This window comes from Ipomoea triloba, chromosome 9 (assembly GCF_003576645.1).
Source record: "Ipomoea triloba cultivar NCNSP0323 chromosome 9, ASM357664v1".
NCBI lineage: Eukaryota > Viridiplantae > Streptophyta > Magnoliopsida > Solanales > Convolvulaceae > Ipomoea > Ipomoea triloba.
Window position 1 is genome coordinate 27,744,749 of NC_044924.1, and position 23,661 is coordinate 27,768,409.

Below are 23,661 nucleotides of genomic sequence, written 5' to 3' on the forward strand. Positions count from 1 at the left end.
TCTTATGTTGCACTTCTTTCTTGTCTTAATGCATAGCAAGTAAATATATATGTTTGGGATTTCTCTGTTCATCACTTGAAATGAGAGTTTTTTTTTTTTCTTAGAGTAAATATCTGATATGATTTTGCTGTAATATTTTTTTTCTTCATTTTTTGTGTATCTTACAATTTGTTTTTGCATTGACAATTGCAGCTAAACAATGTTTGGTGCCAAGGATATACCAGCTCTATCTTCCTCAATGATGAAGAGTTATGAGTTATTAGACGAAAAACTCCATAATGCATTGAATGAGCTTAGGTATTTGAATAAAAAATATGACCCCTTGTTTAATGCGAACAAGAAAATTAATTGAAAAATATGTTCCATCTCAACTAAAAATTTATTTAGGTTTTATATTATTATATGCTCAATGTTCAACAAAGCCGACTGTGAAATCTCACAACTAGTTGTGAGGGATGATCTTATGGCAGTTGAGCTTGAGAAGCTTCTAATTCCCACAATACAATCAAGAAGATCCTCTGCTGTTCCTGTGTCACTAATGCAGCGTAAGCAACAGCTGCAGAAAGAGGTGCAGGGTTGGATTGATTGGACTAATGTGAAGGTATATATGCTTTGATACTATGTTATTATCTGATCTCAGCTCTGTACAATTTTATGCCTAGCCTACTTGCATTATATTCTTTTTGCCTGAATTATATATAAGAGGAAATTTCAGGCTCTTTGGCAACAAGAAGAGAGGGAGAAGACAAAGCTTCTCCAGAAGGCGGAGTCTATTTGGAGGGAGAGGCAACAAAGGAAGCAGAAGACAAAAATGGAGGAGGAAAAGTTGATAGCAAAGGCAGAAGAGAACAGCAGGGTGAAATTGGCAGCTGTGGGGGAAAGTTCAAGCCAGCAGGGAGGCATAAAACGCGAATGGGAATGCGTTATGTGCTTGACTGAGCCAAAATCAGTAGTTTTCCTCCCTTGTGCCCATAAGGCTCTTTGCACAAACTGCAATGTGCTTCATGAAAGGCAAGGAATGAAGGACTGTCCCGTTTACAGAACGCCAATCATGAAGCGGATCCAAGCCTGCTTTGTTCCTCCAAAAGCACACTAGACCAGACAGCAGGCCGGAAAGGGGAGCTGGTTATCACCAAACAGACAATCAAAATCTTACCAGTCATCTTGCATGCTTATGTGTTCTATGTAGTGGTTGCCGGGAAAGGAGCTAAAAGACAAAGCAAAATGGTGAAAGATGATTGATTGCCGTCATCAACAAACAATCAAACAATTGATATTAACCCAGACTTATGTGTTTTATATCAATTATATATATGTAATCTTTGAAATTTTATCAAATAAGTTATCGGAGTGGATAATAGTGGCTAAAGACCTTGTGGTCTAGTGGCACCCCCACGGAGGGGTGGGTTCAAGCCTCAGTGGGGTTGATATTGACTCTTTGTGCTTCATTTACTTGAAAAATTAACTGTTGTACTAAAAAAAGGTCCATTCGAATCTATTAATCGACAAAAATATTCAATTAAACTCCAATCTAACATGTTTAGGGGGTTACAATTGACGTGACTAACACTTGTGTTTCTAATGTTGACATGGATACCAAGTACAATTATTTTTTTACATGATTTTATTTATTAATTAAAACTACCAATTATCGAAGAGACCACTAGTGGCTACGTTGACTCAAAAAAATTATACTGCATGTGCATCATAAAAAAATGTTCATTTTTAATATAATAAAAATACATTATTTGTATATATACTAAAGATTTATTATTTAGTAGTATACTAATAATATACCTTCAGTACATATTCATATAATGTACCTTCAAAAAATAATTTTCTTTTTTTTTAAATTCAAAAAATAATTTTTTAATATTATAAAAAAATGTACATTTAATATATAAAAAATATATTTTATGTCAAGTACATTGTATAATGATTGTCCATTCACTAGCAATTGTGATAGTTCCAAAAAGATAATGGACATGATTGCCTAAGATAATAACCACAACCATCTAAAAAGAATTATATTGAATTGTTTCTAATGATTGTATAATGATTGTCCATTCACTAGCAATTGTGATAGTTCCAAAAAGATAATAGACATGGTTGCCTAAGATAATAACCACAACCATCTAAAAAGAATTATATTGAATTGTTTCTAATGATTGTATAATGATTGTCCATTCACTAGCAATTGTGATAGTTCCAAAAAGATAATAGACATGGTTGCCTAAGATAATAACCACAACCATCTAAAAAGAATTATATTGAATTGTTTCTAATGATTGTATAATGATTGTCCATTCACTAGCAATTGTGATAGTTCCAAAAAGATAATAGACATGGTTGCCTAAGATAATAACCACAACCATCTAAAAAGAATTATATTGAATTGTTTCTAATGATTGTATAATGATTGTCCATTCACTAGCAATTGTGATAGTTCCAAAAAGATAATAGACATGGTTGCCTAAGATAATAACCACAACCATCTAAAAAGAATTATATTGAATTGTTTCTAATGGTTGTATAATGATTGTCCATTCACTAGCAATTGTGATAGTTCCAAAAAGATAATGGACATGGTTGTCTAAGATAATAACCACAACCATCTAAAAAGAATTATATTGAATTGTTTCTAATGATTGTATAATGATTGTCCATTCACTAGCAATTGTGATAGTTCCAAAAAGATAATGGACATAGTTGTCTAAGATAATAACCACAACCACCTAAAAAGAATTATATTGAATTGTTTCTAATGATTGTATAATGATTGTCCATTCAGTAGCAATTGTGATAGTTCCAAAAAGATAATGGACATGATTGCCTAAGATAATAACCACAACCATCTAAAAAGAATTATATTGAATTGTTTCTAATGATTGTATAATGATTGTCCATTCACTAGCAATTGTGATAGTTCCAAAAAGATAATGGACATGATTGCCTAAGATAATAACCACAACCATCTAAAAAGAATTATATTGAATTGTTTCTAAACAGCTATAAAATATTATTTTGAAGTAATTTTTATAGAGTTATTAGTTGTAACCTACACTTAGTTTTTTTTTTTTTTAATAATTTATTATGTGAATGCTTATAATGTTAGGTGAATGCTTATTACAATGTGTTGAATGAATTTTTTAAACATACCATGTAAAATAAAATGAATGATGCATATTTAATTTTCTTTGGTATGTCCAAATTAAATTCATTGAATATATAAATTACTTGCCTATTAATTCTTAAAATTAAAAATAGCAATCTGATTATTATATTAATTATTATTTAAGTTAATTACCTAATGAAATAAACAAACCAAACAGGTGAAAATGGAAAAAGATAAAAATGTTAGCAACCATGTTATAATTACACAAGGAGAAATTAGACTTTTAGTCATTTAATTATTTTAATTATTTTAGATGTTAGAATATGATTCCTCTATTATAAGATGAATATGTTTCGATTGTTATGCCATGGACCTGGGTGTCCAAAACGGCGTCGTTTTGCTTTAAAATGACGCCGTCAGAATTAAAAGAAAAAAATTGCTTCTTTCTTTGACGTTTGTCTTTAGAATTCGTTCCTTAATTTTTATTCATAATTTTTGAACTTTATATTCACAATTTTAGATCTCAATAAACAAAATTACAGAATTCAATATTTACAATTGTAAAACTCTATATTCACAATTACAGAACTCTATATTCACAATTTCATAACTCTATATTTACAATTAAAGAACTATATATTCACAATTACTAAACTTTATATTCAACAGTATAACACAATTTTGAATCTATATTCACAATTTTTGAACTTTATATTCATAAATTTTGAACTTTATATTCATAAATTTTGAACTTTATATTCACAAATTTTTAACTCTGTATTAACAATTTTTGAACTCTATATTTACAAAATAAAAAAAATAAAAAAAATCATTGGCTGAGAAAACGGTGCCACTAACGGCACCATTATTCCAGACGCACGTTTTGGACATGAGTCTAGCTTACAAGGTGGACCCGGGTCCATAGCATAATTTGCTAATACGTTTGGTCCCTTAATTATCTTCTTTGTTATAGGTATCGCCATTTTACTTATGGACCAAATAGATCTCCATTTAAATCAACTTTAAGAAGGAAAATTTTGATAAGTATGCATAACATATTTTTCACCTTTATCCATCATTATATCATTTGACCAATCGTACGTATTGAAACAAAATTTATTATCCCCCGGTTCAAATCAAGATTTACTTAGGGTCCACATATATATGTTCACTTTATAATTAAGAGGTCATATCTATAATGATAGAGATAATTAAGGGATAAAATGTTTTTATTTTATAATTAAAGGGCCAAATTTTAACATATAAATAATTAAGGGACATAAGTGTAATTTTCTATTTGCACAAATATTCATGTTGAAAAGTTAAAAAAATGAAAAAATGAAAACTCCAAAACAATTGAGTGACAGCTAGTAAAAATGTCACGCAAGCACCACGCGATGTCCTGATCGACGGCATTATATAACCTCTATTGAACGTCAATGTTAAAGTAGAGAAACATATGCAAAAGAGCTAGTGAACTTAAATTCTTGCCAATCTACTGTGCAATCTCAAAAACAGAGATAATCTTGCTACGATTTTTTGCTAAAATAGTATTTTGTAGGTTTTCATTTTCGTCCAATATTCAACCTTTTTGCTAGATTTACTTTGATTTATCCCATTGATGTTTGATTATTATTTATTTCTCTTGGTGATCTATTTGTATGAGTATCTTCTGGATTTTGATTCATTGTCCGATTATTTTAAAATTTTTGCTTTTTGTATTTATATCTAACTATATATAATAATTTTTTTGTGAATTTTTTTTCTACATTTTGTTGCAGATCGAAGACTACTTTTTGATTTTGCACTTAGATTGAAACACATAGGTATGGTGGTTTTCTTTGTGTTTCTTAAATAATTTTTCTAAATTTTTAATTTCTTCTACCCAACTTGGATCTTATGTTTCACCCCTTTCTTGTCTAAATGTATAGTGAATGTATGTGCTTTGAATTTCTTGGTCATCAGTTGAAATAAAATTGTTTCTTTTTGAAAAAGAAAATATTTGATTTTGTTAAAAATTTTATGTGGGTGTTTGGTTTATGGGTTTTAAACTCTCCCAATAGATTTAAATCCAATTACGTTATTTGTTTAACTTTTTTTTTTCACTTTAAATTGAAATTCAAATCATGAAGGAATGAAAAAAGTCATTCTGGTATAAAATCTCACTTTTTTTTTCTTGAAAGGAAAAAATCAAATTTTTTGTCACTCCACTATTTTCCTTATGCAGATTAGCTCCTCCATCAATTTTGAAATACCTTCATATCTCAATCTATATTCCTTGTTAGTATCAATTGCAATGCTAATTATTTCATACGATTTTCACCATGCTTCAAACCTTACAACGGTAGAGATAATTAAATATTAAAATATTTTTATTTTATAATTAATGGAACAAATTCAACATATAAAATAATTAAAGAACCTAAAGTATAATTTTCTCTTCGCACAAATGTTCATGTTGAAAATAGAAAATAGAAATATGAAAAACTGAAGAAAAAATGTGAAAATTCCAAAACAATTGAGTGACACCGAGTAAAAATGCCACGCAAGCTGCACGCAATGTCCTGTCCGCCCTTATATAACCTTTGTTGAATATCAATGTTAAAGCAAAAACACATATGCAAAATAGCGAGTGAACTTAAATTCTTGGCAATCTACTATGCAATCTCAAAAACAAAGACAATCTTGTTACGATTTTTTGCTAAAACAAAGTTTTGTAGATTCCCATTTTCGTCCAATATTCAACTTTTGCTAGATTTTGCTTTGATTTATCCATTGATGTTTGATTATTCTTTATTTCTCTTGGTGATCTATTTGTAGGAGTACCTTCTGGATTTTGATTCCTTGGCGGGTTATTTTAAAAATTCTTGCTTTTTTTGTTTTTAGATCTGACTATATATAAGAATTTTTTTGTGAACATTTTTTCTATTTTTTGTTGCAGAAGACTACTTTTTGGTTATGCACTTGCATTGAAACACAAAGGTATGGTGGTTTTCTTTGTGTTTCTTGTATAATTTTTAAATTTTTGTCCTACCCAAATTGGATCTAATGTCAGTTGTATCCTTTTTTTGTCTAAATGCATTGTGAGTTTATGTGCTTTGAATTTCTTGGTCATCGTTCAAAATAAAATTGTTTCTTTTTGTAAGAGAAAAGATCCAATTTTCTTTTAAACTAAATTTGATTTGGTTATAAATTTTCTGTGGTGTTTGGTTTATGGGTTTTGAATTCCCCTAATAGATTTAAATCCAATTACTTTGTTTGTTTTAGTATTTTTTTCACTGTGAATTGATATTCAAATCATGATGGAATGAAAAAAGTTATTATCGTAAAATCTTACATTTGTTTATTGAAAGGAAAAAAAAAACTTTTGGTCCCTCCACTATTTTCCTTATGCAATTTATTCCCTCGGACAATTTTTAAACAATCTGTCCCTCAATTATTGTTCTTAGTGTCACCAATTTAACCCCTCAGTTAAATACCCTGTGTTTAAACTTTCTTTAGTTTCAAGATCTTTCTTGGATCTTTTTTGGGGGAACTTCACACACAACTCTGAATTTACTTTCATATCTCTATGTATATTCTTCGTTAGTATCAATTGCAATGCTAGTTATTTCATATGATTTTCACCACGCTTCAAACCCTACAATGGTAGAGATAATTAAAGGTCAAAATGTGTGTATTTTATAATTAAGGGACCAAATTCACCATATAAAATAACTAAGGAACCTAAAGTGTAATTTTCTCTTAGCACACAAATGTTCATGTTGAAAGTAGAAAATAAAAATGTGAAAAACTGGAAAAAAAATGTTAAAATCCCAAAACAATTGAGTGACAACGAGTAAAAATGTCACGCAAGCTGCACGCAATGTCCTGTCCGCCCTTATATAACCTTTGTTGAACATCAATGTTAAAGCAAAAACACATATGCAAAATAGCGAGTGAACTTAAATTCTTGGCAATCTACTGTGCAATCTCAAAAACAAAGACAATCTTGCTACGATTTTTTGCTAAAACAACGTTTTGTAGGTTCCCATTTTCGTCCAATATTCAACTGTTGCTAGATTTTTCTTTGATTTATCCCATTGATGATTGATTATTCTTTATTCTTTAAAATTCTTGCCTTTTGTGAACTTTTTTTCTATTTTTTGATGCAGAAGACTACTTTTTGGTTATGCACTTGCATTGAAACAAAAAGGTGAAAATCATATTAAATTAATAAGGCAACTAATACTAATGATTCATATGGGTTGCCTATGAATGGAAATGGGGAACTGTGTACATTTTTTTTTAAATTAAGGAATACCTTAAAATGAATGAAAGTTTAACAAATAGTCAAATATGGGATTGATAACGTTTAGAATAGATGATAGACAAAATTTCATAAATTTAACAATGATGAATAAATTGTATAAGGTACAATAATTGAGAAACTAAGTGTAATAATAAGGATTATAAAAAAAAAAGGTGTAATAATAAGGGAAAAAATTGAAAAAGAAATAAAATTCCTCCTTGCTTTCAAGTCTCACACATACATTATACATATGGGTGAATTTATTTATTTATATAAGTTTCAAACTAGTGTACACTACAATTGAGTGACAACAAGTAAAAATGTCACGCAAGCCGCACGCCATGTCAAGAGCGAGTGAACTTAAATTCTTTGCAATCTAAAAATTAAAACAGAGATAATCTTGCTACGATTTTTTACTAAAACAGTGTTTTGTAGGTTCCCATTTTCATCTAATATAACTTTTTTGCTAGATTTTTTTTTTTTAAATTTATCCCATTGATGTTTGATTATTATCTATTTCTCTTGGTGATCTGTTTGCAGAAAAATCTTATGGATTTTGATTCCTTATTTTAAAAGTCTTGCTTTTGTATTTAGATTCGACTATATATAAGAATTTTTTTGTGAACTTTTTTTTTCTACTTTTTGTTGCAGAAGACTACTTTTTGGTTCTGCACTTGGATTAAAACACAAAGGTATGGTGGTTTTCTTTGTGTTTCTTATACATGGTATAATTTTTCAAAATTTTTGTTCTGCCCAAATTGGATCTTATGTTGCACCCCTTTCTTTTCTAAATGTATAGTGAATGTATGTGTTTTGGATTTCTTGGTCATCGGTTGAAATAAAATTGTTTCTTTTTGTAAGAGAAAAGATATGATTTTGTTAAAATTTTTCTATGGGTGTTTGGTTTATGGGTTTTGAACTCTCCTAATAGATTTATATCCAATTACCTCGTTTGTTTTACTATTTTTTTTCACTTTGAATTGAGATTCAAATCATGAAGCAATGCAAAAAGTTATTCTCCTATAAAATCTCACTTTTGTTTCTTGAAAGGAAAAAATCAAACTTTTGGTCCCTCCAGTATTTTCCCTATGCAATTTAGTTCCTCAGTTAATTTTTAAACAATTAGAACCTCAATATTTTTAAGTGTTACCAATTTAGCCCTCAATTAATTACGTTGTCTTTAAACTTTCTTTAGTTTCATGATATTTCTTGGATCTTTTTTAGGGAACTTCACACACAACTTTGAATTAGCTATACCTATTCCTCGATCGTTAGTATCAATTGCAATGCTAACTATTTCATATGATTTTCACCACACTTTAAACCCTAAGCGAGGGTGTTGAGTTGAATGAGAGATCATCAGACAAGTCCGATGGGAAAGGTGGTAAGAGGAGAGGTGGAGTTGTTTCCGTTTCTTCAGATGCGAAAGGTGGTCGTGCGTCTCTAAGTCCCCGGACGGGGCAGTATTGTACGCTATGTTGCCGGCTTCTATGGTCCAGACATTTCTTTCCAATGCTGCTGCTGCTTCTATGGTCCAGACATTTAAGTTATGTGTTTTACATATAGTGAGTTTTGATGTGGGATCGATATAGTCTTTTTAAAATTACAATTTTTTGGTTGATAAATTCTTATGTTTTTTCTAATAATCTTATTTCAATCTATACATATTAATCTTGGTTTATTAATAACTCAATTTTTATTTATTTATGTGTAGAATGGTCAAGTTTAAATGTTTGAGATCATCAAGACATTTTATTTTAAACAGTTTTTATTTGAATTATGTTGTATTTCTTACAAGACAATGAGGTCTTTTTTTTATATATATTTTTTAATTTGACGAGTAACATTTGTTGAATGAATTATTTTATTCCAGATAATAATTAAATTAAAACATTTTATTATGAAGAGATTTTGAAATAAATAATTTTATATTCTGTGCATTTGATTAGTATTATTTGAAAAAAAAAATTATAACTAAGTAACCGTCACTTATAAAAATATTAAGATTGACAATAGTGACACTATTTCAACTTATTTTAGTAACACAAATTTCGCCACTAATTTTCAATATTTTAGTGACAAATATGCTGCTACTATTTTTAACGATATCAGTGACGAAGATGATGGCTACAACAAACTGAATTGTTGTACGACTTTAGTTAATATTAATGATTGTTTTAGAGTTCATTTCTTTTGTCACAAATAAATACAACATTTGTTACCATGATTTTTTTCACAACAAAGTAATTATTTGTTACCACTTTTTAGGTCGTCACTGATAATCATTTTTTGCGTCAAGAACAATTCTCACAAATAAGTACAACTATTGTGACTAAAGTGTTGTCACAATATTTTCAACAAAAAGTGGTGTCACAATAAAATAATTAATTGCAACGATTTTAGTCGTCACTAGATCAATTTTTGTAATAACATATTTGGTCACAAAATTTACATTTATTTTGACCACTATTATTATCACTCAAATACTACTTTAGTGCATGTAAACATTGTCACAAAAGTTTGAGTAATTGTGACAACTTTCCAAAAGTTGTCACTTCTACAATAGTGAGACAACAGGTGACAATTTCAAAAATTGGTCACTAATTTCAATAGTGACCAAAATTGATAATTTTGGTGACAACTTCTGTTGTCGCTAAATGTGAAATTTCTTGTAGTGTGTCTTTTTCTCATGCAAAATTATTTTTTTGTGGGCTCCATTATTTATTTATAAGAAATAGGGAAAAACATATTGCAGGTGCGCGTTGCGTGCACCTGTTGTTCCTAGCTGGCGCGTAAATAGCAATTTTTTTTTTTACTTCTTTGATATGAGTTTTTTTATTTTTATTTTTTGCCTTTTTTATTTTATTTTTTCTCTTTACTCCTATGATTACGTGAAGTTCGTATACATAACCATCTTGGCAGGTTACCCATTTCTCCACCCTAGCTTAGCTTCTTGGTAGGCCCGGCCCTAGCCATGTCTGGTCAGGCGATCGCACAGGGCCCCCAATTTTAAAAAATATATATATTTTTTATATATAGTTCATTATTTTTATACTTATGATAAATATTTTTTTTTAAAATCTATATATTGGTCTTAATTGTAAGTGAAAATAAAATTTTAGAAGTAATTGACATCAAAATTTGGGTGAATAAATTTGTATTTAAATATGCACGGAAATGCCACTAATTTTAAATTAAACTTTGAAATATATATTTTTTCTTTGTTGAATTTTATGCATTATATTTAGACAAAAAAATTTATTACTTTTTCACTTTTGTCATAGAATACAATAACTTGAAGTCTATATAGATTTGGACTCAATTACCTTGTAGAGATTTTTTAGATCTTCTAGACTTCTAACTTTATATTTCGTAAGTCTTTTTGGATTATGTTTCTCACTTTTATTAATAGATATTTCTTTGTATCATTATAGTGAAATCTAAATGTTAAAAAATCTATCATCCCCTATGTTCTTGCCTTTCTATTATTATCTTTGTGTTTTTCGTTTTTACTCTATTATATTTAGATTGCAATTTTACTCTATTATATTTAATTAGACTACATCTCGAAACAAAAATAAGAAGGTTCAAATTAAACTATTAGAAAGGGTCCCTATTTTTAATGGAACAGCCCCCTTTTTTTTTTTGCAAATGAACAACTTAGATTTCATTATCCAAAGTAAGAACATCATACAAGAAAGAAGGGGGCAAGCTTGCCCAAATGATGCAATCAGCAATGAATACGGCTTCTCGAGCTAGTAGGTGAGCTGTCGTATTCGCGGACCGCTTAACAAACATAAAGCTAATACACTGAAAATCATTAGCTAGTTTACGAATATCCTCTAAGACTAAATCAAAAGATGATATCAACTTTGGATTGTTTAGTCCTTGAATAACAAGAAGAGCATCTGTTTCAATCTGGACTCTGTCAACATTCATAACCTTTATCCATTTCAAAGCTTCCCTAATTCTGATAGCTTCTGCTTCTGATGTGAACCTGGTTGGCCCGATCTCCTCTTCATCGAATTACAAAGAAATTCATATAACAATTTATTAGGTTGGGTGAATTTGATTCGAAGGTTTAATTTAGGCTAGATAATGAGTTGTTTTTAGATTTTGATGTATAGCGGTTTGCCACGTCCGGTTGTAGAACTATAATGACGCCACAAGGATGATAATTTCCTTGATAAGTCAGGTTTGCCATGATCCACGCGTCACGGCCGAACTCATTCTGAGTTCCAGAAAACACTCAGTTTTCTATCTCAAAAATTCTATATTGTATATTCCATTTGGCCTGCAATGGCCTTAAATAACTATTAACAAGCAGATTACAACCACATGATTGAGATAATTATTTAGAATATGATAAAATAATCCTAACTAACAAACTCAGATAAACATTAAATTTAATATAATTCTAACAAACTAAATCTAAAATAATTATAAAATAATCATCCTAATTAATTAATAAAACTAATTTTAAAATATTCCAACAGCCAATTATTCGTTCCTATGCCCACAATAGCTTCCCTTGGCTGGAATATACCACTCCACTTTTGCTCCTTTGCTGCCAGAAAGTTGCCGTCCTCATTGCAGAGTATGAAGCCCAGACCAGTAGAGTTTAGGCCTTTATTAATAGCTGCATCCACATTCAACTTAACCCAACCAGGGGGAGGTTTCCTCCAACAAGAAAGGTCATTTTGAGACGAAGGTGTGATTATGGATTCATGAATTCTTGTCCACGCCTCCAAGTAGCTGCGAGCTCCATCCACCACAGCCCCTGCATCTTGGTGCAGTGATATGAATATTACTGCCATTTCGTTGCCATCTTGATGAGTTTTGGAAATGATCATGGTGTTAATTAGCATCTGTAAAGTGGCACTCGGTCTTCAGGGCTCAATGATCAAAATGCATATGGAATTAATTTATTTTTACAATGAGGAAGACAAAATATGTGACACACATACTATACTACTAGTAGTATAGGACCATTTATTTTAGCTGTGTTATTTGAGTTTGTATAAAATTAATCCTAACAAATTGATTTCAAAAAAAATCTTAACAAATTAAGATAAATATAAATAATCTTAATAAACTAAATAATTCTAATCTAATTATCCTAATTAACTAAAAACACTGCCAAAGACATTGTGATCAAACGGCATAATTGTGGCTCTCTCAAATGAATAGATACTACATTATAACAAAGTCAATAGTAATAAAAAAAATTAATTAACAACACTAATTCTAAAATATTCCAACTCTCAAAACTTTGATGTCCGAATCCGCAACGTTACACGGAGATTATCACTTTTGGTACATGTAAAAGGCGTCAGTTACACTTGTTGTTCTTGTTTCTCATATATTGCAATCACTAGGTCTGAGGCCTTATAGATTTGGTGGGTGACCATTCTTACTATTTTTATAGGTATATTTGACATCTAATATAATTCATATGATTTTGTGTTAATTGTAAGTTAAGTATGTGCTTATTTGATTCTTTGGTGTCATTATGGTGATTTGGATCCATTAATTATATTGTAAAATCATGTAAATTGAAGTTCAATTGAATATATTTTAAGTCATATTGTCACAAAGGTGTGTACGGGGAGTTGTGAGAGATTAAGAAAGTGGGTAAAAAAAGTGTTAGAAGTACCATGGCATGACCAATGCATTGTGGACCATGGTCCACAGTATAATTTGCGATAATTATAATTATAATTGGTAATATTGCATTATCTACCATATATATAGTAATGTAATAGCATAACATTTTCCAATTCAGAAATAGGTGCAATATTTCGGGTATTGGGTACTCGAGAGTCACCGCCCACATATTTTAAGACAAACAAAGTTACTACTGATTGTTGATGCATATGGGTGAGTTTCATTGGAGGGAATTTCACGTGTATTTATATTTTAGTGATGAGAACAAAAATACTTCACATTTAGTAATTAGCTTTGTATATATAGAGAAGCGATTTTCTTTCAATTGCAACTCTATTAATCTCATTTCTTAGCAGTGGCACTCAAACATTATTTTTAGTTGTTATATTACTCCGTATTTGATTACAAACTGATGTGATAGCAGTCTAGCAACTATAGTGTTACATTAGTTTTATTTATCTGATTACATATTGATTCTACACTCATGCATCATTTTATTTATTTTATTACAGAGTGTTTAACGAGTAAACTTATTACATATTATTTGGTTTTAGTAATAATATAATTAATAAAAAAAATTAAGTCAATTAAATATGTGTATATAATAAGAAGAAGAAATCATACCCTATATATCTATATAACTGCAAATCAATTAATATATAATTATATATGTACGTTAGGCAATTAAGAATTATTATAATTATATAATTAGGAAAATCGGATGTATGTATATAGTTAATATTTAGATATCTATAAGGAAATTATTATACTTTCCTTTGGAATTAGTCTTTTCCACATATAAATACAACTCATTTATCCCTAACCTCCCCCATCATTTCTTTCTCCACATCAGTAAGGATTCTCTATATCCTGTATCTTCCCCATCATTTTTGTTTTGCATCAGTAGGTTGGCGAACCAGAGCCGCCTTGCTGAAATGGATTCTATTTTCGTTGCCTCATCAATGAAATGATCAAAAGCTTCCAAATTTCATCAGCAATAATAGAAGACAATGCAGAGTGCTTAGTCTCATCTCTTTGCGTTCTTTCTGTATGAATTTTCTACCTTTTTCTAACTATATTCCCCTGTATTTCAATATTTTTTTGCAGTTTATATCGCTTGGTATGAGCTCAAAGATACTTAAGGAGGCTTTGCTTCAACAAAAGGCAAATGAGGAGGAAGAGGCTCGGTAACAGAACCCTAATGGTTTAGTTTATGGAAGAGCGTAGAGATGCGATCGAGGATGATGATGACGGTGATTTTGATCATTTTGTAAGGTTTTATTTAACTCATAGTCAGTATGTTGACTTCGAAGTTTGTATATGCTATTCAAGTTTCTATGTTTTTCTTATACAAAGCTATAATTGTAAATTTATATTAGGCAATTATATTAATATAATTAATTATTAAGGCAGGTATAATTTATTTTGTACTGTAGACATATTATTTTTAATAATTTCGATTTAATAATATTATATCTTATTTATTATATATTATTAGTACAAAATAAATCATGCATGCCTTAATAATTAATTATTAATATTATTACCTAATAATTATTTATTGTAATTCTCTTCACCTTTTTCAGTGTAATATTATTGACACAAAATAAATTATACTTTAATATATAATTATTTTTTCATTTAATTTCTTAATATTTATTAATGGTAATTATTCTGGTAATTTTAACTTTTTTTGTGTAATTATTATGGTAATTTTTTGGTAATATATTTCAAAATTGTGGTAGTTTCATTAATTATTATGCTAATTTAAGGTAATATATTTTAATATTAGAAGAGAAAAAAATATTATAATTGATATAGTTAATGAAATTATTATGGTAATTGCCACAATATTTTATAATTATAATTAATATAATTAACTTCATTGAGAAATATAATATTTCTTCCGTGGCAATATTTTTGACAACTTCATTATATTATAATCAATAAAATATGAAATATAATTAAGGAAATGATATTATAAAATTAACAAAATATGTGTTCATAAATATTTAGAAACTTATTTAAATACATACATATGCACTACATTAATCATACAAAATTTAAATGCTAATTTTTTAATTTCTAAATGTAAAATTTTAATTATAAATCTATACTATCTATACTATATATAAAAGTAAAATCCACTTATTTCATTCTCCCGCCCAAACTTTTGTAATCAATTAATTAAATATTTTATTGGTCAAATAATTAATAATGCTTATTTTGTAAGAAAATGTAAAATGAAAATTAACTAATATCTATTAATTGATAATATTGTTTCTATATTCACGTATCAATCAATACTATTAATAAAAGTAAAATCCTCCCCTTCAACTTTCCCGCACAAACTAATATTATTAATTAATTGGTAAAAAAATTAATAAAAGTTTAATCGGTTACAAAATTTTATTTCTCAAATTCTGAGAATAATTAAACCATTATAATTGTGAGAAAATAATAGAAACAAATTCTGCATAATTTTATAAGAAAAATAATTTATTAATTATTACTCCGTATTTACACCAATAATAATTTGAATACTCATCTATACTACTATTAATAAAAATAAAACCATCCTTTGTGAAATTCCTGCCCAAACAATAGTAAAGATAAAATGGAAAAGAAAAACTAATATTACTAATTGATTGAAAATATAAAAAGATATTAATTTATATTTATGTACTATATATAAAAGTAAAAAATTAATTACACTTTCCTTTTGAAATTTTTAAATTATTTAAACTTTTAAAAAATTAATTAAACATGGGTTACGTTGTTAGATTTTTTATTACATATCGATCTTTTAAAGATAATTGTAGACAAATAAGTCATATATTATTCAATTAATTGATTAATACTTTTTCACTAATCTTTTTTTTTTGAGTACTACTGATTCTGTTACAATATAATATCTGTTCATAGCTACTTTCTCAACCTACTGAAGCCCAAAGAGTCAACAGTTGCCTCCCATCATCTTTATTTTTATTATCTAAATATATAATAAAAAAAATATATCCGTGCATCGCACGGATAATTGGACAATTATTTGCTCTAATTTAAGCAAGGAAAATATTATAAAACATAATCGATCCAACCAATTTTTTAAAATATTATAACAATTATATATCGATCTAAATTTTTTAAAATATTATAACAAACCCATTTCGTGCAACGCACGTGCGAAAATACTAGTTATACTTAAAAGAATTATTGGATGTGTGTTATTAAGTTTATAATTCATTTATTATGATAAAAAATATATATATCACTTAACTAGTTTGGTTGGCGTGAGGCAACCAACAATGGCCGGCGAAAGGCGACCAACTATGGCCACCTTCCAGGCGGAATTCGACCAGTTGGCCACCTTCCGCCGTGGTATGGCGACCGGCGACGGTTCTATCGTCTCCAGTAGCCGGAATTTCGCCTTAAAAAGGTGCAGGTCATTTACCAGTTTTTGAGTTTTTTTGTCCAATTTAATATGTTAAAGGATCTAATTACACTTTTTAAATGTTTAGGTGTCTAATTGACTTTTCACATAATTTTTAGGGGCTTATTTAACACTTTTCCCAATAATTAATAAGAAAATGAAAATTTGGACCCGGTAGTCAATTCAGTTAATCAATTATACACAATTAAACATCATTACATTCATTTCCCGAATTTGTCAGCATTTTTGTAAGATTAGTCTACGGAATAACAAAAATATTAATTTTGAATAAATTAAATGCTCATATATGATATATCTAAATTTTTCAAGACATTAAAAAATTGAAAATCTCTTCTCTATAATACTTAAAAAATTAATTTTGCAATTTAAAGAGTGTATCTTGGTGAGTATTTAGAGAAGAATGTTGCAAAAATTACACAAATAAGTTTAAAAAGTCAAGTTTTAAACGTTTAATAAAAAAATTAATGTTTTTATCACATCAAAATTAATGATTCTATCACCAGATATATAAAATAAAACAAATTGTGTCAATACCTTATTCAATTTTCCAAGAAAACAGTTGAGGAGCCGTTGTTCAAACCCATAGGAATTTGAAAATTCAAATCAGTCCGGCGAACAACGAACACTGAGCTGGAAACGACGGGGAAGTAGAAGGGCCGATGCTGAAGCTAACTATGGAGAAGGGGCCGCTAGCCGGCCAAGCCGTTGAATTGAAACCCGGAATTTCCGTTCGGGTCGGCCGGGTTGTACGGGGAAACAATCTCACCATTCAAGATTCCGGCATCTCCTCCAAACACCTCACCATCGAATTCAACTCCTCCGACGGCGGGAAATGGTTCATCCGCGACCTCGGATCCTCAAACGGCACCTTTCTCAACGACGGCAAGCTCGATCCGTCCTGCCCCGCTTGCCTCTCCGACTGTGACGTCATCAAAATCGGCGAGCTAACTTCTATCAAGGTTCAGATAGGAGATGCCGCCCGCGCTCGTACTAGGTCAAGGCGAAACGCCGGTAGGAAAGCGGCAACTGACGCCGCAATAAGCGATGCGGCGGCGGAGAATTGCGAATTAGGGTTAGTGAGTGAAGATGACAACCGCGCATCTTCTAGGCCAAGGCGAAACCCTAGGAGGAAAGCGGCCACAGACACCACAACAAGCGATGACGGAAATGCGGCAGTGAAATGTGAATTAGGGTTAGTGAGTGAAGATGCCAACCGCGCATCTTCTAGGCCAAGGCGAAACCCTAGGAGTAAAGCAGCCACAGACACCGCAACAGCCGACGACGGCGATGCGGCTGAGAAATGTGAATTAGGGCGAGTGGATGAAGAATTGGGGAATAATAACAAGGGGAAGACGGGGAGGCCTCCTCGTCCTCGTACTCGGACTCAGGCTCAGAGGGACAGTGAAAGCGTCAAGGCCGAACTTCAACCTGAGGGTACTGGATTGGAAAATGCAGGCATTAGTATGACAAGGAGCTCGAGCAAGGCAGAGAATTTCGATGGTGGGGCTTCTCAGGTTGAAACTGATGACATTGAGATAGTAGAGAATTCGAGTGCCATTGAAACAGTGGCACAATTTGCAGATGAAAATGGTGATCAAAGAAGGACTAGGAATGCCCGGGGGAGAGGAAGAGGAAGAGGAAACAGGGAACTAAGAAACCTTGTTCCAATTGAGCAGCCTCTGACGAAGCCAAAAAGGGTCACCAGAAGCAAAAAACAGATCAATTTACAGGCAGAGAGTGTTACCACGGAAGAAGAGGAGGGAGCAGCAAAAATGTCAATATCTAAGGAGCACGCACAATGTAAAGTTGAGGCAATTCGGAGCATGGAGGAGGAACGGCAAGTGGAAGGATATAATGCAGTGGAGGAGCTGGTGAATCTCAGAGAAGAAGGTAACAACGGTGTATTAAATACCTCTGGTGCAAACAAGGACAAAAATGGTGTTTTGGAGCGAGCTAAATGTCAAGATGAATCAATTCAGCATATGGAGGAGGATGGGCAAGTAGAAGGGAATCATACAGTGGAGGAGCAGCTAACTTTTGAGGAAGAAGCCTGCCAAGGTTTACCCAATGTGTCCGGTGGAAACATGGGCAAACCTGATGTTGAAGAAGTGAACTTGGAAATTTTGACTCTAGGAGAGTGGCTCGATTATTTGGAGATTTATGTCCCAAAACAAATAATTGATGTCACAGAGGAGATGATATTGGAAATGAGAAAAAAGGCCGAGAAATTGCAAGAATTTATGCTGCATCAGAAGAACGCCAAGGAGAACACGTAGCAGTTATGGAGTAGACTGCATATCACGGTGGTTGGTAAATGCGTTTTAAATTTAACATGGACATATTAGATCTTAATTCAAATGTGTCATGCTCATAGGATTATCTTCTTATAATCCTTTGATTCACTTTACGCCCAGTGTTTGTTCTCCTATTTGTACTTGGTAACAAAAACTTTTGTATTTTAACCATTGTCCTATATACATTGTCTTTCTCTCAAAATGCTCTAAGCTTAAATTGTTACCAAAAAAAAAAAAAAGAAGAAAAAAAGAAGAAAACAGTTGAGAATTCACAAATGGTGTGGATAGCTTATTCAATTTCCCAAAAACACATCTGAACATGACAATTGGTATGGGCCACATTCTCCCTGTGCTAAGCAAGGACTCAGGAGATCTTTTTCAAGAACACACAGAGAAAGTGAAGTGTCTAAGGGGCATTTTGCAGTTTATTTTGGGGAAGGGAAGAGAAGGAATTTGTCATTCCAGTTTGATAAGGACCCTTCACTGAATTTGGATTCGATCATCCAATGGGTGGACTCACAATACCTTGTATGGAGGATACCTTCTAACAGCAAAAATGTTAAGTACATAGAAACAGAGAAGGAGAAGTGCGTTTCTTTCCATCCATAAAGGCAATTTCATCAACCATAAATTAGAGGTGTCAGAGCAGCATCAGAGTTACGTTACTTGTGCTTAGCAACAATCATCTTCACCTTCTAATTTGCTGCAATCATCACACACCAATCCCCGTCGCAGGACGTCCCCATTGCAAGCTGCCCGCCCTTTGCTTACTGTTGTAGCCTGTAGGTCATCCCTCACTAGTTGTTCATTGGCCATTTGCCGCTCGCCAAATCTAATAAGGTATTAATTTGTGATTTTGTTTGTATAAATCTACCTTTTGTGAATTTATATCAATTATTTTTAATTTTCAATGTTTCTGGTTCTAGAATTATATATGCTACTACATGAATGTGTTTGTTTGGTAGTCTTTTGTAGCAATTGCATTCAAGGTGTTTGTCATCTTGTTTTTGAGCTGAAGTTTAAATGTGTTTTGAATAGTGTGTGTTTGCTACTAATGATGAGATGTACTAGCATTTCAGAGGCTGAAATTGTAGTTGGGTAAAGGTTTCCACTATCCAGACTATAGAATTGTGAAATCTGCTTATGCATTGATTTAATATTTTTATTGCTTCAGGCCACGTACAAGAATATGCAGAACTTTTAGATTGCTGCTGTTGTACCTAGATTACTCTGTTTTTACATACTTCAGTTAAGCTGTTTTAGTCCTTTTTAGTTTCATTCATTCGTGAAGTTGAGAGTTGGTATTTATCCATGGAATACTCACATTTATGTGATCATAAGCAGCTGAATTGGCTCACATTTATGATATGTGCTCTTAGAGTAATGATGACTTTGGAGCTACTGCCTACATATAACTGAATTTCAGTGCTTAATGTAATTTTTGATTAAACCTTGCAGCAACAGTGTAGCTGTGAGCGGCATGGAAGCTGAGAAAGTTTTGATGGATTACTACATTCCTGATTACATACTTTTGCCCAGAATAGAAGTAACTGTGAATCATGACTTACCTGCTTGACCTGTCAAAGTGCTTATCAATTTTAAAAGTGGTGGCCAGCTTGGGGGTGAACTTCTGTTGACATATCGCACTCTTCTCAACCAAAATCAGGTCCATTTATTTCCTCTTTTTTTTTTTTTTTTTTTTTTTTTTTTTTTTGTGACTCTTGTTTTCTCTTAAATGTGTCAAAAATTCAGGAATTAGTTTATTGACTATTAAAAACCTTGACAATTCATGAAAGCTTTAGCAAACTAATTTTTGTTCAGGGTTATGACTTGCAAGAAGGACTCCCGACAAGGTCCGACACCAGGTTTATTCCAACTTGGAAAAGCATAAGCAAAATGGAGATAGCTAGTCTTTGGAAATTGATAAAAGACTGAGAATCATTGTGAGTCAAGTCAGTAGTTTGTTGGTCCTTATGACTTGTTCTGTTCTATGTATCTTATATTGACTTGGTAAAATAGGTTGCAGGCGGGGATGAAACCACTAGCTAGCTTCTTGGAGTGGTTTCAGATCTTAAAATAGCTTGTTTATACTTCACAGTGGAAAAAATCTTGGTACAGACTGCAGTTCTCTGTGAAAGCCTTCTTGGATCAAGTAAGGAATGCAAAAGAGATGAGAGTTGACAGGTAAAATGTTTTATTCTCTAGAGGAACAAATAGACAATTGTCGCACATTATTGACCGTTCAAATTGGTTTTGGGGGATAATAGCGAAATGTTTTAGCTAAGATAGTAAAATTTTGTCTCACCAGACTTACCCATATATTCTTTTGTGGTTCAATTCAAACTGAAATTTCATGAGTTGAAATTACATAATTGTCTTCTTGTTTCAGCTGGCATATTCTTATGTGAATGAGGGCTCCTATTGAAGGTTCTTGTGACCCTATTGCGCCTCTTGAGCTGCCACATTCAATGCATGTGTTTAAGGGGGCGTCTCAAGCAGATGCATTAAATGAGGTAACAAGTTTATTATATCCTCTTAGAGCTTACTTCTCATGGCACTAATTTGAATTGCTGTAAATATAAATTTTGAGGTAAGTGCAAATAAAATGTTTTTAATTGTACTTAATTACAGCTGCTATGATCTTTTCTCCTAGAGTAGACTCAAATATAGCACTTCTAAATGATAATGGCTCAGTATGCAGAAAGAGATGGTTAACTCAATATCAGCTTAATATGTCATTTTTAAAGATCTTGGCTGTGTAGTTTTAGAAATAAATGAAACTAATGTATTTAAGTTTCACTATGATAGTTAAAGCTTATATTAATGTATTTGTTTTCTTAACACCATTAACATTGCTAAAAGGAACAACGCAAATTAATTTCTTAGTGTTGTAGGTCCTTGCTTCTATTCTAGGATGGAAAGACATAATTACTAGGGGATTGTAGAGGGGATGAAGCTAGATAGGGGATACATCTCTCCATATTTCATTACAAACCAGAAGAACAGAAATGTGTAAGTTTTCATGGTTGGTATACTATTGCAATTATTATTTACATGCAAAACATAATTCTTCATAAATACTTGCTTACAACTCTATTGTGAAAATCTCAAGCATAAATGCTATTGTCAAAATCTTGGAGTTGGCTTTGAAGGTACTGTTCTTTTCTCAAATTCTTGATAATGATATATATAGGCTTAGTGTAAGTTGCCTTGGAGATTTATGCCTTACTCCATAGAAAAATGGTATAGAGAGCTATGGTTCAGATTTTGACACTTATAAAACTTACTAGTTTTTCTTATGCAAAAATAGGTGCCCAATATTTATATTTTATATTAAAATTTTAAATTTATTTAGATTTATATATTTGAATTATTATAAATAATAATAATATTGTAAAATATTTTTATAAATTTTATATTTATATTTTAGGAAATAACTAGCATACAACTCCAATATATAATGTGTATATTATTATTATTATTATTAAAGAAGATAAGAAAATTATAATGTGTATATATATTATTATTATTGAAGAAAATAAGAAAATATATGGTGGATGCATGTGGATGGTAACAATAGTGGAAAAATTAATGAAGTTATAACGGTAGGGATATGTTTGTCCAAAATATTGTAAAATACAACTTTTATAGCATAACGTATAAAAAAGCTTAACGGAAAAAACGGACATAAATGAAGGGTATAACCTAATTCATTCACACTTATTATGTTTTTAGATTAAGATTTATTTTATGAATTGCTTTTGCTTTTGTTAACTTCTTTTTTATATATTAATTGATTGTAAACTACATTTTGTAATGTAGGTATCAGATTCATCAATCTTTACCGGGGAGTGGAAAGAAATATTCATCTTAAATAAAGCTGGAAATCTCTTGCATAAGAGCATCACGTTGAATGAAATACAATGTTGCGTTATATTTTTCATATAACACATACTTTTTAGTTATAAATGGAATTTAATTAATATGTAGACTATTGTGTTTGAATATTGTTAAATGTTACTCGTATTATTTGACAAGTATTATTTACAATTGATTTTTTTAATATGTAGAATTGATTTTCTTTTAATATGTAAACTTCCTTGAATATTGATAAACATTAGTATTTGGAAATACAAGTTACATTTGATTTTCTTCTAAATTAAATGTGTATTTATTTGTGTTTGCAACGCACATATGAAAGTAGAGGTTTACAACAAAAGTAATTTAATGGCAATTACAAATTTTAGTAGCAATCACTATTAGATGAGAAAATACAAAAAGGAAATAAAAATATATTTTAGTGACACTTATAAAACTGCCACTAATAATACTAAAATTAAAAAGTATTCTTTTATTAACGACACTTAATAACCGTTGCAAAAATTTAAAGTAAATATTAAATAAATATTTAAAATCGGCGCTAAAGTTGTAAATATTAAATAAATATTAGCGGTGGTTTTAACCTTCGCTAAAATTTAAAGTAAATATTAAAGAAATATTAGGGGCGGTTTTAAAACCGTCTCTTAATGCATTCAAAACCGCCGCGAAATAAGTTTCCCATTAATTCTCGCGGTTGTAGAAAACTGCCGCTAAATCCTTCGCGACACACTATTTAGTCACGGTTAATAACCGTCGGGAAACACAATAGTGGCGGTTACAACCGCCGCTAAACATGAAAATATTAACTGAATAAATTAAATGCTCATATATTTAACTTTTCAAGAATTTTTAAAAAAATTGAAACTCTCCTCTATAATAATTTAAAAATTAATTTTACAATTTAACTGAGTGTATCTTGGTGAGTATTTAGAGAAGAATGTTGCAAAATTTACACAATAATTTT

At 30.7% G+C, this 23,661-nt stretch overlaps 3 protein-coding genes across 6 annotated transcripts; 2 read left to right on the forward strand and 1 right to left on the reverse strand.

The window, feature by feature from the left end:
* The first annotated feature begins 409 nt into the window (after positions 1 to 409).
* LOC116029863 (putative E3 ubiquitin-protein ligase RF4) lies at positions 410 to 1,096 on the forward strand. The gene is made up of 2 exons (XM_031271906.1): positions 410 to 601; positions 716 to 1,096. The coding sequence occupies exons 1-2, from the start codon at positions 410 to 412 to the stop codon at positions 1,094 to 1,096; spliced, it is 573 nt and encodes a 190-aa protein (XP_031127766.1).
* Positions 1,097 to 11,066: 9,970 nt separating this feature from the next.
* LOC116029864 lies at positions 11,067 to 12,223 on the reverse strand. The gene is made up of 2 exons (XM_031271908.1): positions 11,953 to 12,223; positions 11,067 to 11,422 (listed from the first exon to the last, which is right to left on the reverse strand). The coding sequence occupies exons 1-2, from the start codon at positions 12,221 to 12,223 to the stop codon at positions 11,067 to 11,069; spliced, it is 627 nt and encodes a 208-aa protein (XP_031127768.1).
* Positions 12,224 to 17,080: 4,857 nt separating this feature from the next.
* LOC116028974 lies at positions 17,081 to 22,883 on the forward strand. Of its 4 annotated transcripts, XM_031270839.1 has the most exons (8): positions 17,081 to 19,658; positions 20,277 to 20,484; positions 20,640 to 20,761; positions 20,838 to 21,002; positions 21,208 to 21,331; positions 21,705 to 21,830; positions 21,931 to 21,970; positions 22,641 to 22,883. In XM_031270839.1, the coding sequence occupies exon 1, from the start codon at positions 17,184 to 17,186 to the stop codon at positions 18,798 to 18,800; it is 1,617 nt and encodes a 538-aa protein (XP_031126699.1). In that variant the 5' UTR covers positions 17,081 to 17,183; the 3' UTR covers positions 18,801 to 19,658; positions 20,277 to 20,484; positions 20,640 to 20,761; positions 20,838 to 21,002; positions 21,208 to 21,331; positions 21,705 to 21,830; positions 21,931 to 21,970; positions 22,641 to 22,883. The 4 variants fall into 4 exon arrangements, with proteins under 4 accessions (XP_031126699.1, XP_031126696.1, XP_031126697.1 ...); XM_031270836.1 differs by having other exon boundaries at positions 21,705 to 21,970; XM_031270837.1 differs by lacking the exon at positions 21,931 to 21,970.
* Positions 22,884 to 23,661: the final 778 nt, after the last annotated feature.